This window comes from Phaseolus vulgaris, chromosome 11 (genome assembly GCF_051622355.1).
Source record: "Phaseolus vulgaris cultivar YP4 chromosome 11, ASM5162235v1, whole genome shotgun sequence".
Taxonomy (NCBI): domain Eukaryota; kingdom Viridiplantae; phylum Streptophyta; class Magnoliopsida; order Fabales; family Fabaceae; genus Phaseolus; species Phaseolus vulgaris.
In genome coordinates, this window is record NC_143508.1 from 8,579,685 (window position 1) to 8,596,831 (window position 17,147).

At 28.5% G+C, this 17,147-nt stretch overlaps 1 protein-coding gene across 1 annotated transcript; it reads left to right on the forward strand.

The window, feature by feature from the left end:
• The first annotated feature begins 5,722 nt into the window (after nt 1-5,722).
• LOC137818896 (UDP-D-apiose/UDP-D-xylose synthase 2) lies at nt 5,723-8,515 on the forward strand. The gene is made up of 9 exons (XM_068622580.1): nt 5,723-6,077; nt 6,168-6,260; nt 6,352-6,459; nt 6,946-7,060; nt 7,148-7,281; nt 7,371-7,472; nt 7,590-7,682; nt 7,782-7,917; nt 7,991-8,515. The coding sequence occupies exons 1-9, from the start codon at nt 5,814-5,816 to the stop codon at nt 8,101-8,103; spliced, it is 1,158 nt and encodes a 385-aa protein (XP_068478681.1). The 5' UTR covers nt 5,723-5,813; the 3' UTR covers nt 8,104-8,515.
• Nucleotides 8,516-17,147: the final 8,632 nt, after the last annotated feature.

Sequence of the window (17,147 nt, forward strand, 5' to 3'; positions counted from 1 at the left end):
ATTTATAACTTATAATTAATAGACAATTTTATTCCATGGTCTCTAGTATGTGTTAAGAGTTAAATTCAGTGCTAATTTATATAAATGTCTTTAATAATAAAATAAATATAATTTATTCTAAATTTTAAAATGAATAATACTTCAAATATTATTATGAATGACTCTAATTGTAATCTTACACTAAAATATTTATTCTGAAATGCATTTTAATAAAAGTTGAAAAAAAAAGAAAATTTGTAATATCTCTACTTTTATACATATTTAATAAAATTTAATAAAATATTATGCATGTAATATCTAGTTAATATATAAACTTATATAAACATATCATATTGTATCTCAAAAATATATTTTTTTTATAGAAATTATATATATATATATATATATATTAAAAAAAATAAAACATTCGTATCCTCTAATTGTTTATTGATGAAGCTCTATCACCTGCAATCTCGTATAATTTCGTGTAATTAACATGATTATCACATATTAAAGAAAACAAATACAAAACAAAGCACATGGTAAGCTAACTATTTTTATTCTTTGGATTCTAATATAAATTTAATTCTTCAAATTCTCATAATTTGCACAAAATCATCATGTGTCTATCACAATCATCAACCACATTACTCCTATCAGATTTCCACTGACTCACGTACTCAAACACTTGACACTACTTTCGAAAGACTCATGTATTGAAATTAACATCCATATACATGCACATATCATACTACTCATTGTGAATCCATAATCAGTCAAATGATCTCATATGATAGGGTAAATTCATATGATTTGCTTTGATCAATTCTTTCAAACCTCAAAATCAGTCAAATGAACCTCATTCAACTCTCACCAACTGAATAACTTCATCTATATGATTCTATTATATCAGTAGAGTCAGGATCATTTCATTAGCAAGATACTCACAAATTAATATACCCTAATAACAATCTCAACACGGTATTTTCTTTCCTGAAAATACTATGTCTTTATCACACTTTCATCCTATTGCATACTTCATTAAACACATCAATACACCATTCAATCACATTATATTTTAAACTTTCTATACAATCCAAATATGTCTCAAAATTCACTTAAACACATAACTAAGTTCTTTCAATCATATTTTTAAATAAAATTTTGAATTTTCACTTAAAAACAACAGGCAATAATAAACTAGTCTTCCAAAAGAAAAAATAAAAATTTTAAGTTTTTTTTACTAACTTGAGCGAAAATTTGCTCGCTTGGGCGAGAATGGATCTCGCTCAAGCAAAAATCATCTTGCTTGAGCGAGAGTAAACTCGATAGCATAGCACCCCTAAAATTTTCCCCATTTTCGACTGAGCGAGATTCTTTCTCGCTTGGGAGAAAATGGACCGAAGAGTACTCCATCTTTTCATTCTATTATTGCTTGAGCGAGAATTATCTCGCCTGAGTGAGAATTATCTCGCCTAAGCGAGATATGCAGAAAAAATCTGCAAAATTCTGCTTAAATTCATCATTCATAGTCAAACAAAAACAAGAGTAACTTACACTGTATCAACTAAACAAATCAACAAAATTTTTAGATCCAAACAAAAACATCTACCATAAATCATTCGTATCAAAATCAACCTATTCACATTTTATTTCAAATAATACTATGCATTACTCATAAACAATGCAAACAAAATTTGGAATTGGTGACCATGTCACCCCCACATCTAGATCTTCTAACATTGGGTTCTATTAGAAATTAAAACTAGTTTCTCTTATCTTAACTTGAGCAAATGTTCACTAAGAACTATAAATCCTAAAATTGTTCTAAGGGTAGCTTAACCCTCATAACAAAATCCTTATAAAAAATCTAACTAAACATAGACAAACCTAACAAGTTCAAAATTTGACTCAAAGAGAATAGCAAAAATGAACTTATTTATCAAAAATATTGATCGGACAGTCTTGTAGTCTCTAATGTCAGGAGTTTAATGACGAACTTCGATCGTCAAACTGATGAGTGTGAAAGTCAAAATCTTATAAGAAAGGAAGAGAAAAGGAAAATAAAAGTTCAGAAAGATGATAGTTCTTTTAAAATGAAACCTAAATCACTGAAAATTCTATCTATAAATTTTTTTATTTTAATAATAAAATATTCAAATATTATTTAAAATATATTACTTTTACTCAAGTTTATTTTTTAAATCCTTACAAGGATATATAATATAAGACTTTTGTCATGATGTAATAATAAGTACGATCTAAAAGCATTTATTTATAAAATAAACAGGATTAACTTCAAAATAAAAATAACAAAATTAATTATCTATAACATATAAATGATTATTGTACACTTTTTAAAAATACATTTTTATACTTAAAATTTACTTCATCATTCAAATCAAACCAACTCTTCTAAGTTTGTTTTAAAATATCATTCTTGAATATAAATTAAAAATCCAACATCATTTTCAAAATCAATTCTACTAAAATATAAACACAAACATAACCTTGATAATTTGACGTAAGAAAAGTAATACATTTCAGTTGACATTTGAAGTTTTAAACCCACAATTTAGTTGTGAACAATATAAACTATTTAAAATGGTTTCAACTTAAAAATTACAAATTCCCATCACATTCAAAATTATATATACACTTTCTATAGCTCGTCTTAACTATGTTTGCTCTTGCACTTGGAAATTTCAAAGCTTTACCAATATTATTACACTCTTAGTAGGTAACAATTTTTTCACGATATTACCATATATATGTCGTTCAGGATAATATACTTTATATTATTAAATATATAATAACCATGCGAAAAAATATATATGTATGTATGGTCAAATATTTCGCTGAGCTAGTAATGTAAAAATTAAATAATAATTATTGTACTATATATATTTATTGTGAAGAAGAAAAGACTTAAATATATTTTTAGTTTTTCAAATTTATATATTTTTAATTTTATCATTTTAAACTTAAAGTTAATAAAAAAATGTTTTAATCTCTATCTTCAAATATCATTAAAAACATTTGAAAAAAGAAATTACATATCTAATATATTGTTTGATAATAAGAATATAAACTTAAAATAAATTATTAAATAAACAGTTCATAGTTTATTTACAATGTAAACTAAGTTCCGTATTACAAAATCTAGTTATGGGAGACTTTGGAAAGGTAAGACCAGCGGATAACATAACTCTTGATGTTACGGGTATGGGTGACATAGTGTCAGAGGTACTAATGGTACTGGGAGCACGGCTCATGCTTCAGCCGAGGTTCCTATACGACATTGGATTTGGAGAACCAGTATTCTAGTTGTTGAAACATTTCCAAAAAATTTCTTGTTGAGTATGGAGTATGTTTGTTCTTAGGCTATTCTAGAATTCGACAGTTTGTGTAAGTGGGAGCCGGTAGGAACAAAGGACGGGTCAGTGACAGTTTCACTCATGACGAACGTGTTGAAACTCAGGGGAGTTTCAACGAAATTTTCAAGATGATTAAGAAGGTTGGTGACAATTAGTGGTGGAACATTGAGTTCCATTGACAGATTATAGAAGTACATGTACACAGTTGAAGCGTAGGTGAACATTGTTTCGTGGCTTCAGGTGGGAGATTGTTAAGTGTGAAGCCAGGACCAATTGGGTGGGCTGACTAGACACCATGTTTTAGTTAGTGGGCTTAATTATTGTGTCCCCTCTATAATCTCTATTTAAGAGATCTTTGTGCTTGTAATGAAATTGTAACAAACAAAATGAAAACCTAATTAGTTGCTCGTGGATGTAGGTTGCAGATTGGCGACTGAACCACGTTAAATCTTGTGTTATTTATTTTCTATAGTTGATTCGTGATTGTGTGTTGCTTCCGCGTGCGTTTTTTCCATCAAAGGGAAGCTAACTTTAATTTCTAGTAGTACCCTAGGATAGAAGATCTGGATGTGGAGCGGATGTGATCCCAATATTCAATTTATCTTGCAAGGATATTGTTTGTTTATATGTTGTTTAAATTTTTAAAAATATTACATTTTGATGGTTTAGTATTTAAGTGTTATTCTTTTATATGTTAAATAAGATTTTAAATATAGTGGATTGTGTTTTGAATGATATTGTATGGAATTGAATTTATACATTTGGAATAATGTATGGACAAATGTTTATTTGTGTATGAAGTATCGATGTCTATGTGGTAAGAGAGATATTTGAGCTTCACTAATGATCTAAGTCACATAAACTAAGAATCAGGTGGTGAGAAGCTTATGAGGGAGTTCATGCACACTGAGACATATGAGATGCATGGTTTGAGTTGTATTGAACTTACCCTGGTCCTTTTTGTTGGATTCGCTGATAATCTTTAGATCAAATGTTAGTCTTTGGTAGAATTTACTTAATACGGGTCTTCCGAAAAACGTCAGTTCTTATTCTGTTTGTTGAATATTTTGGATGTGTAGATCCATGTGATGTGATTTTTATGTTGGGATTTGAAGAAGATTGAATAATTGAGAAATTGATCAATGTAATTTAATTTTCTTTTTTTATTTAATTGTGTATATTATAAAATTTTATTTTTACTAGCTTACCCTTGCTTTTCTTATTATGTTTGAACTGTAATGACAATGACAATACTATGTACACGGGCAGATGATTATACAGGTACAAGAGAATTTGAAAGGCTTTAGAGTTTGTTTTGAACTATGAATAGTAAATATTTTTATTTCTATGAGTATTAATCATGGGTTAAGAATGTTTTGGAAAACTTTAAACTGATATAAAAATCAATAGAAATTGTATTATAATAGTTAGCGGTATTTTCGGGTGTTAATTCATTTTTTCGTTGAAACTTGTTCTCGTATATGATTACTATAATATAATTTAGTTTTTTATATAAATATTAAATTATATTTTTCAAACTCATATATTATTACTAGAATATAACTTGGTTTATCTATAATGATTAAATTATAATTTAATGATAATACACATGGACCACATTGTATTTTAATAATAATTAGTATAAATCTATCTGAAATATAAAGATAAAAAACATTTTCAAGTATTTTGTTGTTATGTATATAAATCAAGGTTAAGAAAGAATCCCATTAAAGAAAGTTAATCATATTCTTTAATAATCAAAGATACTTTTTACTGATAAAATATGTGAATAGTTCGTTAAGAACAAATAAAATAATATCATTCCCAAGTTTATGTCAGAAGAAAGACAATATTAATACACCAAAAATAAACTATTAAAGCTGAAGAAGTAAAATTGGAAGCAAAATTGAATACCCTCTCTACAGTTATAATAACATTGGAGACTACATTAAATAAAATAAAAAAATAATTATAGTAGTTCAAATGTTTTAAGTTAAATTTTCTTTATTACACAATGAAGAGAAAGATACGTTCAACTAAAGTAATTTTTTAATTTTTTTAAAATTTGAAAATCTGCATATGAATTAAAAAACACGTTTAAAATGAATTTAAATATTATTTTCGTTCATTATTTTTTAAAAAGAAAAAAAAAAGCTTGTATGCAAAGGAAGCAGTGATTTTGTTTTATCCCTGGCGGGTAGCAGAGCGAGTAGGGTGTAGACGCAATAAACGCGCGTGGAAAAATGAAAAAAAGTCCCAGAATCGTTTGTCACAGTCAGAAAGAAATACACGTTCTTCAACTGTTTTAATACATTTCCATTCCAAGATTATTAAATAAAATAATAATAAAAATAATATTTATTATCAATTTTGCATTTCCGTCTTCTATATATTGTCACTCGCTGAGTTGCGCTAAAATCACCACCACGAATTGGAGGATCGTTACGAAACAGCACAATGGCGCGAGTGGATCTAGACGGGAACCCCATCAAGCCTCTCACGATCTGCATGATCGGTGCCGGTGGGTTCATCGGCTCGCACCTCTGCGAGAAACTCATGTCCGAAACCCCTCACACGGTTTTCGCCTTGGACGTTTACAATGACAAGATTAAGCATCTTCTCGAACCAGATTCTCTACCTTGGGCTGGTCGCATCACCTTCCACCGCCTCAACATCAAACACGATTCTCGCCTCGAAGGACTCATCAAGATGGCAGATCTCGTAATTCCCCAACCACTTCTGTTTCGTTTCGTTTCTTCTTTTTCCATTTTTAATTTTGTTCAATTTCTTTATTCTTGGTTTCTGTTGCAGACCATTAATCTCGCTGCGATTTGCACCCCCGCGGATTACAACACGCGCCCGCTCGACACCATTTACAGCAATTTCATCGACGCGCTCCCCGTGGTATTCCTCCTCTTCTGGTTCTGTTTCAATTCGTAATGCGAATCTTTAAGATTTGGTTGGTTTCGATTCGACGTCGTTTCGTTCTTTGTAGGTGAAATACTGTTCCGAGAATAACAAGCGTCTTATCCATTTCTCCACTTGTGAAGTGTACGGGAAAACGATTGGAGCCTTTCTCCCCAAAGATAGTCCTCTTCGTAAGGTAATCTTTCATTAAGACCGTTCCAGATCTGTGCAATGTGAATTGTGCTTTTTTCCTTAATTTGGAATTTGTCGGTGGTTTGGATTTCGTGAGTGACGTGGCTAAGTTTTTTTTTACGTTATATTTAGGTTGTGATTAGTGACTGATGATTGTCTTTTATCATGTGATTTTGACTTTGTACTTTTTGATGCTGAGTAATGTGGATTTTCTTGATGGATTTGCCTTTGGATTTTGCATGTACGTTTTTAACATGCATTCCGGTTGTTAATTTAGATATAGGAGGCTGACTTATTGTGAATTTTTGATGAATAATCCTTGTGTTTTTTTATTCATTCTTTAGGATCGTATTAGTGTCGGTTTTTTTTTAGTTTTGCAAAATTTGTCGCTATCTGTTTTTCTGGTTTTCTATTGGTAGCAACATTTGGCATTATGTTGTTTCTTGTGATGAGATTAGATGATATGTGTTGTTTGTTTGCGTTGTGTTAGGATCCGGCTTACTATATTCTTAAAGAAGACGAGTCTCCTTGCATTTTTGGTTCTATTGAAAAGCAGAGGTGGTCTTATGCCTGTGCTAAACAGTTGATTGAGAGGCTGATCTATGGTGAGTTAGATTTTGTTTCGATGTAGTTTTTTTTTTAATAATCCGATGATGAATGTTGATTGTTCTCACTTGGGTGATTGTTGGCAGCTGAGGGTGCTGAAAATGGCTTGGAGTTCACAATTGTTAGGCCTTTTAATTGGATTGGACCAAGAATGGATTTCATTCCTGGCATCGATGGTCCAAGTGAGGGTGTTCCTCGGGTTCTTGCTTGCTTTAGCAATGTCAGTTACTTTTGCTATAGGTTTTGCTGAATTTTATCCTGAGTTTTCAAAAATTAGTTCAAAATTTCTCAAATTTTCTTTCACTGCAGAATCTTCTCAGAGGAGAGCCCCTCAAGCTTGTAGACGGTGGACAGTCTCAAAGAACCTTTGTTTACATTAAAGATGCGATTGAAGCTGTCTTGTTGATGATTGTAGGTTCTTAATTATTTTTTGGACTATTTGTTTTCAAGTACAGGCCATGTGATTTTTTTCATCTTGAATTATTGTTATTGTCGGCTGGTTCACCGAGTGTCATGTCTATTTAACAGGAAAATCCTGCCAGGGCTAATGGTCATATTTTTAATGTGGGTAACCCAAACAACGAGGTTACTGTTAGGCAGCTTGCTGAAATAATGATTCAGGTGAAGTAGTGATCTAGTTTTTAATTATTTGACCCACTGTTTGAATTTGGGCCTAATGTTTTTGAAATTCAATAATCAATTTTCTATTTCATTCTACAGGTTTACTCAAAGGTAAGTGGAGAAAAATCTCCTGAAACACCAACAATTGATGTGAGCTCAAAAGAATTTTATGGCGAGGGATATGATGACAGTGACAAGAGAATTCCTGACATGACCATAATAAACAGGCAGCTCGGTAAGTGTCCTCACTCTTTCACTCTATTTGACCTTTTAAGAATGTATCTTTACTCAACCTGTTAATCTTCCAGGTTGGAATCCTGAGACTTCACTTTGGGACCTGCTCGAATCCACTCTGACCTATCAGCACAGGACATATGCTGAAGCAATCAAGAAAGTAATTGCAAAACCCATTGCTAGTTAAGCTTTTACAGTGATGGTGATTTGCTTTCTTGGAGAAGGGTGTGCTTACCTAAGTTTTCTGCCATATTTCAGTGGTTGATTTTATATAAATGGTAAATTTTCTTCCTTTTGGTTTCGTTAGCCAGTAGGCAATAGCTCACACAAGTCATTGCCTTAATGTATGTTCTGGAGAAGTAGGAATTTATATGTAGGGCAATCTGTGCTGCTGCTATGTAATTTTAATGTAGACTTTGCGTTGCGTTACTAAACATGTTGAGGCATTTTATAATATTAGAGAAGATGTTTTTTTATGTGTTTTTAGGGATCTCTCCAACATTGTTTTGTTGTCTTTCCGGGTCAGCTGTAAGTTGTATCATTCTCTGTATTGACCCTCTTCAGAGCCATGTCTTAATATTAATTTATTTTTATGGTTATTTTATTTGTCACACTTTCTTTCTATTATCTATTATCAAATAAATATTTTGACTTCTGGATATCCTTAATAGCTTTTTAATGTTTTACTAATTATATTATAATTATTTAATAAATTATGGTTAACTCAATAACTTAGCAAAACTCAATAAGTTGTTCACCGAGGATTAGTGGGCCACAACAGTAAATTATCAGACTTGAAATGTCTAATATAGTAGCAACCAAAATGATGGTGTGCACATTGGACTTGCCACAAGTGTTGTTGTTTGAAAATTCATAATTGGGACCCACATTAAGTAGACTAGATATCTCCATGCACTCCTGTAACCGTCCCATGTGACATAATAGGCGAAACCACCTAGTGCCTGGGATGGCTGAGCGGGTGCGTTGAAAAATATTCAACCACAATTGTGTGGGTTTAACTAACGTCAACTTGGGTACACTTGGAATTTTTTTACTATTTTGGTGTAATTTCTAGATTATTAAAATTTACCAAGTTTTGTTTCAGGTTCATGATTTTATATTAAAGAAAACGTGTTTATTAAATACGATTTTAACTCAAATTTTTAAAATCATACATGACAAAAATGAATTTTTTTTTCTTACCCAAAAATCCTTAGAAACAACTTTAATTTGATCAATTTTCTTCTAATTTGTTAAGTTATGACACGAAGACAATTTCTTAATTTTTTTAATTGAAGTTGTGCACAACAATATAAATTTAGTTATTTGATTTTTTAAACTTTAGTAGTTTCTTTTTAAAATGAAACGTTTTCAATATGCAAGGCGAATAAAAAATAAACTAAAATAATCTTTGTCATGTATAATTATAGAGTACTATTGATTGAAAAAAGATTGGTGGATACACTTTATAGTTCACATACAAAGATAAAGGTAGGTGTTATATATGATGTGAAAAGAAAAGGGATAAAAAATAATAAATGTTTTTTCAAATGAAAATGATACAAATCATTATATAATATTAGTTGATGTTTTAATATTTTTTTCAAAATTAAAATTATTTAAAAATATGAATGATATTATAAGACAAGTTAAATACACGGTCATTTTATTTATTAAGAGTTTAATACTATAATCACTTAATTAATAAAATTTGATAAATTATTTTACAATTGGAAACCATTAACAAACTAATATAAAACTTGATAATTTTTATTACACTAAAGTTTCTTAAATTCTAAAATTTCTAGATAAGAAGGTGAGGATGACTAATCTATTTCTTGATAGATGTCCTCCAATATTTTTAATAAATATTGTAAATGGTATTATCAAGAATATATCACTATAAAAAATTATTATATAAAAATTAATTTTAAAGATAAAAAAAATTAATTATTATATTAAATAAATTAAATACTAAAAATATTAGTATTTAAAATAATTTTTATTATTAATAAAAAAATTAAATTAATTTATAATGTATCTAAATTAGTTATTAAAATTTTTAACTATCAATTAATTTAGATTATAAAGTTGATAGCTAAAATTTTGGTATTTAATTAGATAAATTAGTTTATAAATTTGTATTAATAGTATAAACAATTTTAGATACTAATAATTTTTTATTTATAAAATAGTATCTAATTGTAAATAATTTTTTATAATATATGTTATATATATATATATATATTTTGTAACAGCGTAACAAAAAAAAAGATAAAGAAGAAAAAGCCAAACCCCTGCCCCCACACACACGAAACCTCTTTCTCTTTCTCTCTCCATCTCTCCCTTCTACCTTCTCTCTAAATTTCTCACTCTATACCTCATCTATTTTAGAATCTAATCATACCACGCTGTAGCAGAGGAATTAAGGAACATTTCTACCCGATCAGATTTTCAAACAGAGCCCGTAAATCTTCAAGCTTATTCGAACGGTGGGGAATAAAATTCTAAAAGTTGTTTGGAAAGCAAGCAATTGAGGTAAGGGAAGCTAAATTTAATTTTTAATAGCACCCTATGATAGAAGATCTGAATGCGGAAGGGACGTGGTCCCAATATTCAATTTCTCTTGTAGGGATGTTGTTTGTTTATATATTATTTAAATTTGTAAAAATATTAGATTTTGATGGTTTAATATTTAAGGTGTTGTTTTCTTATGTTAATTACGCTTTTGAATGTTGTGGATCTTGTTTGGAATGATATTGTATGATGAATAATCTGGAATTGAATTCATACATTTTGGATAATGTATGGACTGATGTTAGCTGTGTATTAAGTATTGATGTTAGGATAATGTATGGACTGATGTTTGCTGTGTATTAAGTATTGATGCCTATGTGGTAACAGAGATCTCCGAGCTTCACTGATGATCTAAGTCACATAGACTAATATATCAGGTGGTGAGAAGCTGATGGGGGAGTTCATGCACACCGTGACATATGAGATGCACGGCTTGGGTTGTATTGAACTTACCCTGATCCTTTCTGTTGGATTCGCTGGTAATCTTTGGATCAGGTTAGTCTCTGGTAGGACTTACTTAATACGGGTCTTCCGGAAGACGTTGTTTGTTGAATATTCTGGATGTGTAGATCCATGTGAGATCTATGTGATTGTTTATTGTTGAGATTTGAAGAAAATTGAATAATTTGATAAATTGATCATGTAATTTGGTTATCTCTTTGGATTTAAGTGTGTATATTATAAAATTCTATTTTTAGTTGCTTACCCTTGCTTTTCTTGCTGTGTTTGAACTGTGATGACTGTACTATGTACACGAGCAGATGACCATACAGGTGCAGGAGAACCTTAGAGGTTACAGAGTTTTATTTTGAGCTGTGGATATGTAAATATTTGTATTTCTATAAATCCTAATCATGTATTAGGAATATTTTGAAAAACTGTAAGCTTGTATAGAATTATGTAGAACCGGTATTGTAATAGTTATATGTAAATTATGGGGTGTTATATATATATATATATATATATATATATATATTAAAAAACTAATATAAATATATAGGCATAAAAAGTGTTCAACTTTTTAAAAAATAGATATTTATATTATACTTACACATTATAACATAAATATTATTGGATAATCACTAGAAACTATCTATTATAATCATAGCTAAACGTCTCCCACATGTTTAATCATATGATGACAGTTATAATATGTTTATTCTACATTTTTCCTAAAATAAGCATAATTATATATGCTTTCGCCAACCATCCCATGTCCTAAACAGCTAGATTTTGCATTTTGTGTTTGTCGGGAATATTTAGTTGAGACTTAGCTCAATCATGCATGTTGCGCCATGCATGTGCCTTCTTATTTTCCCTATTCCAGGATTAAAATACTCCTTTCTAAGTTCAAGAATGTCTCACTTAACATTGATCAAAATTTAGGAAATATTTTGAACATTAAAAAATATAACAAAAGTAGGAATAACAATAAACAAAAGATTTATTACCTATCATTCTAAAGTCTTCAATAAACGATGCCGCTTTGGTCGAGTAGTTAAGCGGTTAAGGACATGGTGTTTCTCTGCGCAAATTTGGATATCTCAGGGTGGCATTTTCAAATAAAATCCAAATCTAAATATTTATTGAATTTCCAAATCCAAAATTATTTGGATTAGATTTTAAATTTAAAATCGTATTTTTTATAAAATCAATTTAAATTTTTATAAATCTAAATTTAATTCAAATAATTTTATAAAACGAATTAATTGGAATTTAAATATAAATTTATACTTTTTTAAGAAAAATAACATAATATTAATATAATAATATATAACAAAATGTTTAATATTATATAAATATCAAGAAAACATAATAAAATTATAATTTAATAATATAAAAAATTTAATAATATAAAAAATTATAACTATTATTTTTGAAAAGTTTGAAACTATTTAATTTTACTTAAATGCAGAAGTAACAGAATCATAGAATATAAAATGTTTAATTGGTAACATCATGAATTTAACTCTCCTTTGCATATAGAAAATGTAATATACTACTTATGGAATGATTTTTCTTTATTGTTAATATTTTTAAGACACATTTGATACTTTAATCGTTCTCGAAAATTTGTCTAAAATTTATTTTTTATTTGAAATCATTTTTAACACGTCTAAAATATTTTAAACTTTCCGTAGACAAAGACATTTTTCTGTGGATATTACAAGTATATATATATATATATATATATATAATTAAAAACATACATGAAAGAAAAGAGAAAAAGAAAGATAAAAAAAATATGAGAACAAATATTTTTCTATTTTTTTATTGAAATCAGAGTGGATGATCTATAAGTACACCTATTATAAGTTTAGCTAAAGAAAAAAATATAAAATAAAGAATCAATAAATACTAAAATTAGAAAAAATAAAACAAAAATAAAAATAAAATTATATTAAATTCTTTTAATAATATTTGTACCATATTTTTTTAATAATAAAAGTATCCATATTTTAATAAAATAAAAATACTTTTAATAATAAAAGTATCCATATTTTTTTGATAACTTTGCACAAAGTTTGTTAAAAATATAAAATTTCACAGTTGAGAAAAGTAACCTTCTACCATATTTTTTTAACTAACTAAATATATATTATTATTTATTATTATTTTTAATCAAGCAAAGAGGGTTTTAAAAAATTCAGAGAGTATGTGAACTAGCCTGCACACATGCTTCAAGAGCTACTCGATTAGCTACAGCACCTGGTGCATTTCCTCAAGGGTGTCCTAAAGTTCCTCCGCCAAATTGAAGTACGGAGTCATCTCCAAAGATTTCGGTCAGAGCAGGCATATGCCAAACGTGAATACCTCCCGAAGCAACCGGCAGAACACCTAGTAGAGAAACCCAATCCTGAGTGAAATAAATACCACGACTTCGATCTTTTTCAATAAAATCATCACGTAATAAGTCAACAAAACCTAAAGTGATTTCTCTTTCCCCTTCAAGTTTACCTACTACGGTACCGGAGTGAACATGATCTCCATCAGACAAACGTAATGCTTTAGCTAGGACACGAAAGTGTTTTTAGATGCAATTAAAATATGTTGAACCAATGGTATGAGTGTGAGATGTTAAGAAGTGAAACAAATTGAGTTGAAAATGGAAATGAAACATCAGAGAAAAAATGGGAAATGAAGCAGAAGGGTGGTAGAGAGAGAATAAAATTGGATTGAAAATTTGAATTTCTCAATTTTTTAAAATCTGGTTAAACTGGATATCTGATTTAAAAAATTGATAAAATATGGATTAAAATAAAAATTAAATTTAAATAAATGAATGTTTAATGAATTTATCAATAAAAAATTAAAACAGTTTGGAACAAATGAATTTTTTTGTCCACCCCTACTTACATTGATCACATCATCACATGTTAGTAGTTTTATACTCAATCGAATAAAGTGTAAAATAGTTGTAGTTTTGAATTTTATATGATAAAATTCAAAAATGTTACTCAGTATAGGAGAAAATGTAAAAAACAAAGTAAAAATGAAATGATAAACACATGGAATCAATTGCAACCAATAATGAGAAAATAGGAATTAACTAGTAATTACTTTTTGGAAATATTTTAGTAATAAAGGAAAAATTTTAACAATATTTTTTCAAAAGTTAAGAAAATTTATAATCTCTCTTGAGATATAAGAAGAGAACTATATATTCTCTTTTTATAATATAAGAATACAGTTTTACTTCTAACTGTTTGAGGAGGTGCAATTTTTTAATATATAGTAAATGACTAGGTATTTATAGGCTAAGTAAGTTGATAAATGAAGGGATACATTTTTCTACTTTTCAACCATCCATCTTTCTACTAGTTATCCTATATAAATAGAAAAAGTTTCAATCATCCATTTTTGGCCTTCTATTTTTTTTTTCTTTTCAAATTTGGATAATTATTATTGTTATTTTACAAGAGTTTCAACATAATAATTGTTGGGTTCAATAGTGTCAAAGTTCAAGAGGGGTGAATTGACCTTTTAAAAGTTTCGCGCTTTATCACAGTACACAAAATAAATCGATTTATGTTTGAAAACGTTTATATGAGCCAAGTTATTCTTGAGGTTATGCAAGCCACACACTAATATTAAAGAGAAAACAATGAACAGCTAAACCAGTGATCTTCAATTTTTATGCAAGTAATAAAGGTTCAATTATTAGTTTGTCAATTGGTAACCTATCACAATCAAACTGTTTCAGTTGTAATTACCAGTTCATATATCTTCTTAAGAGAACCAAACTGATTTTCCAGAAAATAAGAACAGTATGAACAAACCAGAAGAACATATTTATTTTTTATTGAACAAATTCAATTTTAGACCATTGACAGATAAGCAAGAATCCGATATGAACACACAACAGTTATACTGGTTCACTCAAATGAGCTACATCCAGTCTCACCTAATCCAAGGTGAAATCCACTAAACAAAACGTACTAAAGACACTTACACAACCACTGTTCTTGAACCTACAAGAAACTTGACACACTTGCTAAAAAATACTATTTCAGCACACACCCTCTTCAAGAAACCCTATCAAGAAGAGTTTACAATCACACTTTTACAAGAAATGAAATATGAAACGAATACACCTGATAGAGGATGCAGAAATCTGCTATAGACCAGTAGAACAGATTGCTCACACAACAGCAGCTCTAACCAAGCCTTAGAGTCCATCAAGGACAAACACACTTTTGATTTGTAAAATCTTTCAAGAACACATGCTAATTATCTGTAAATCCTTAATTTTGTGTTGTAAAACTTGTTTTCTCAATTGTATGAGTAGGAACAAAGTTCAGATTGAAAATAAAATGAACAAATTTATTTTTAAGAGTTAGAGAATCTGTTATGTGAAGGAGACTCAGTCAACCACTCTGGTGCAAGGACAAAACGAAAAAACCCTTTTAAGATAAACATGACACCAGACTAAAAAGAATCTATTCATTTACGGATGAACAAATTTATTTTTCAAAACGATAACAAAAAAGACTTAACTATTGAAACACAATCGTTTTGAAAGAGTGAAGACTTAGTCAAAATACTTATGCACAAAACCTGATTTTCGAAAGACTTAGTCAATGCATCAGTTTAAAAAAGAATCCATTCATTTAGAAAAGAACAGATTTATTTTTATGTAGGGTGTTTTTGCAAAAAATGTGAAAAACAGTTTCAGAAAATTTGTGCTTGCTCTTATCACATGGTCATGGGTTAAGAGGTGAGTTACCCAGCAAAAAGTCTACTCTAAACAACCTCTAAACTATACCTAAGACATTCTTAAAGCAAATGTAATACAAATGAAATTCACACAAATGGCTTCATCAAACACATGTCTTGAAGGGGCAACAACCATCTTCAACAATAATCATATATTAATAAAATATAAACTATTGATATAAATCTTTAAATTTAATTAAAAAATAACACAAGTTATATCTTATATTGGTTTTTATGGTGGTAGACTAGCAACAATATGATAGTATATTATTGATTTTGTTGATTATTGTCGTATTTTATTTATTTAAGCTATTTATTTGTGACAATATTTCTTTATATTTAATTTTGAGTATTGATATCACATCAAAAAAATCTTTGATCTTTTCCGAGTGAAGGGTTGATTGTAAAAGTAATATTTCAATATGTGTGATGATCTATTTTTTTTTTATGTTATGAATCATGAGAAATGGAAGGATGCTATCTACAATAAAATAAATTTAAGAAAAAGAATTAAACTTGGAAGCTCATAAATTTCTCAACTTAACAAAAATAATTAGAGTAAAATAATTCTTTTTAGGAATCAATTATTTTGAAAGTTTTCCATTTTTATAAAAATGAATAGAGACATTAACAAACAATAAAGATGATTGTGACACCTGCAACATTATGAAACATCTTTCACTTTGATATCAAATTTACATATTTTCATAGAGAATTAAGTGATTATTTGTATGTTGAACAACCCAAACCAAACGGGTATATTAGATTACAAGATATACAAACTATGTAAAAACTTTGTAGAGTCCAAAGTTAACACACAAAAATATGGTTCAATCATATACTACTTTAATTCATAAAGAATTTTTTAAAAATAATGTCTAAATGAACAAACCTTGTTTATAAAAAATAGATAAAAAGTGGAGAAAATTCTTCAAACAATCTTTATCTTGTGTATATTTAACATTGTTGGGATCTTGATTTTAAAATTTTTATTTTGGTTGTAACTCATATAATCATTATTGTAAAGTATGCTAACATGCTTAAAATTATTTGTAGAAATAGTTGAAAAAATTATATTTTCGTGTAAGATGTTTATTGTCATTAAGATTTGAATAAAATAATGTTATGTTTTTAGAAGATGAATTGTAGTAATTAGTGGTAATGATAAAGTTGGAAGTTCATTAAAATGCATAACAATACTAGGATTGTAAGTTGCATAATGAAAAAAAGGGTCCACTAATAATTTAAATTCTACTTTGTGAGTAGTTGGCACATAAGATCACATGCACATTTTTTTTTATAAAAAGTATTCAACTATTTATTTTATTAAATAAATAAATAATTTTATTTATTTATTAAAGTGCAAAATTGTTCCATTGAAAAATATAAAAAAATTTTATTCAACTATTTATTTTATAAAATTAATAAATAATTATT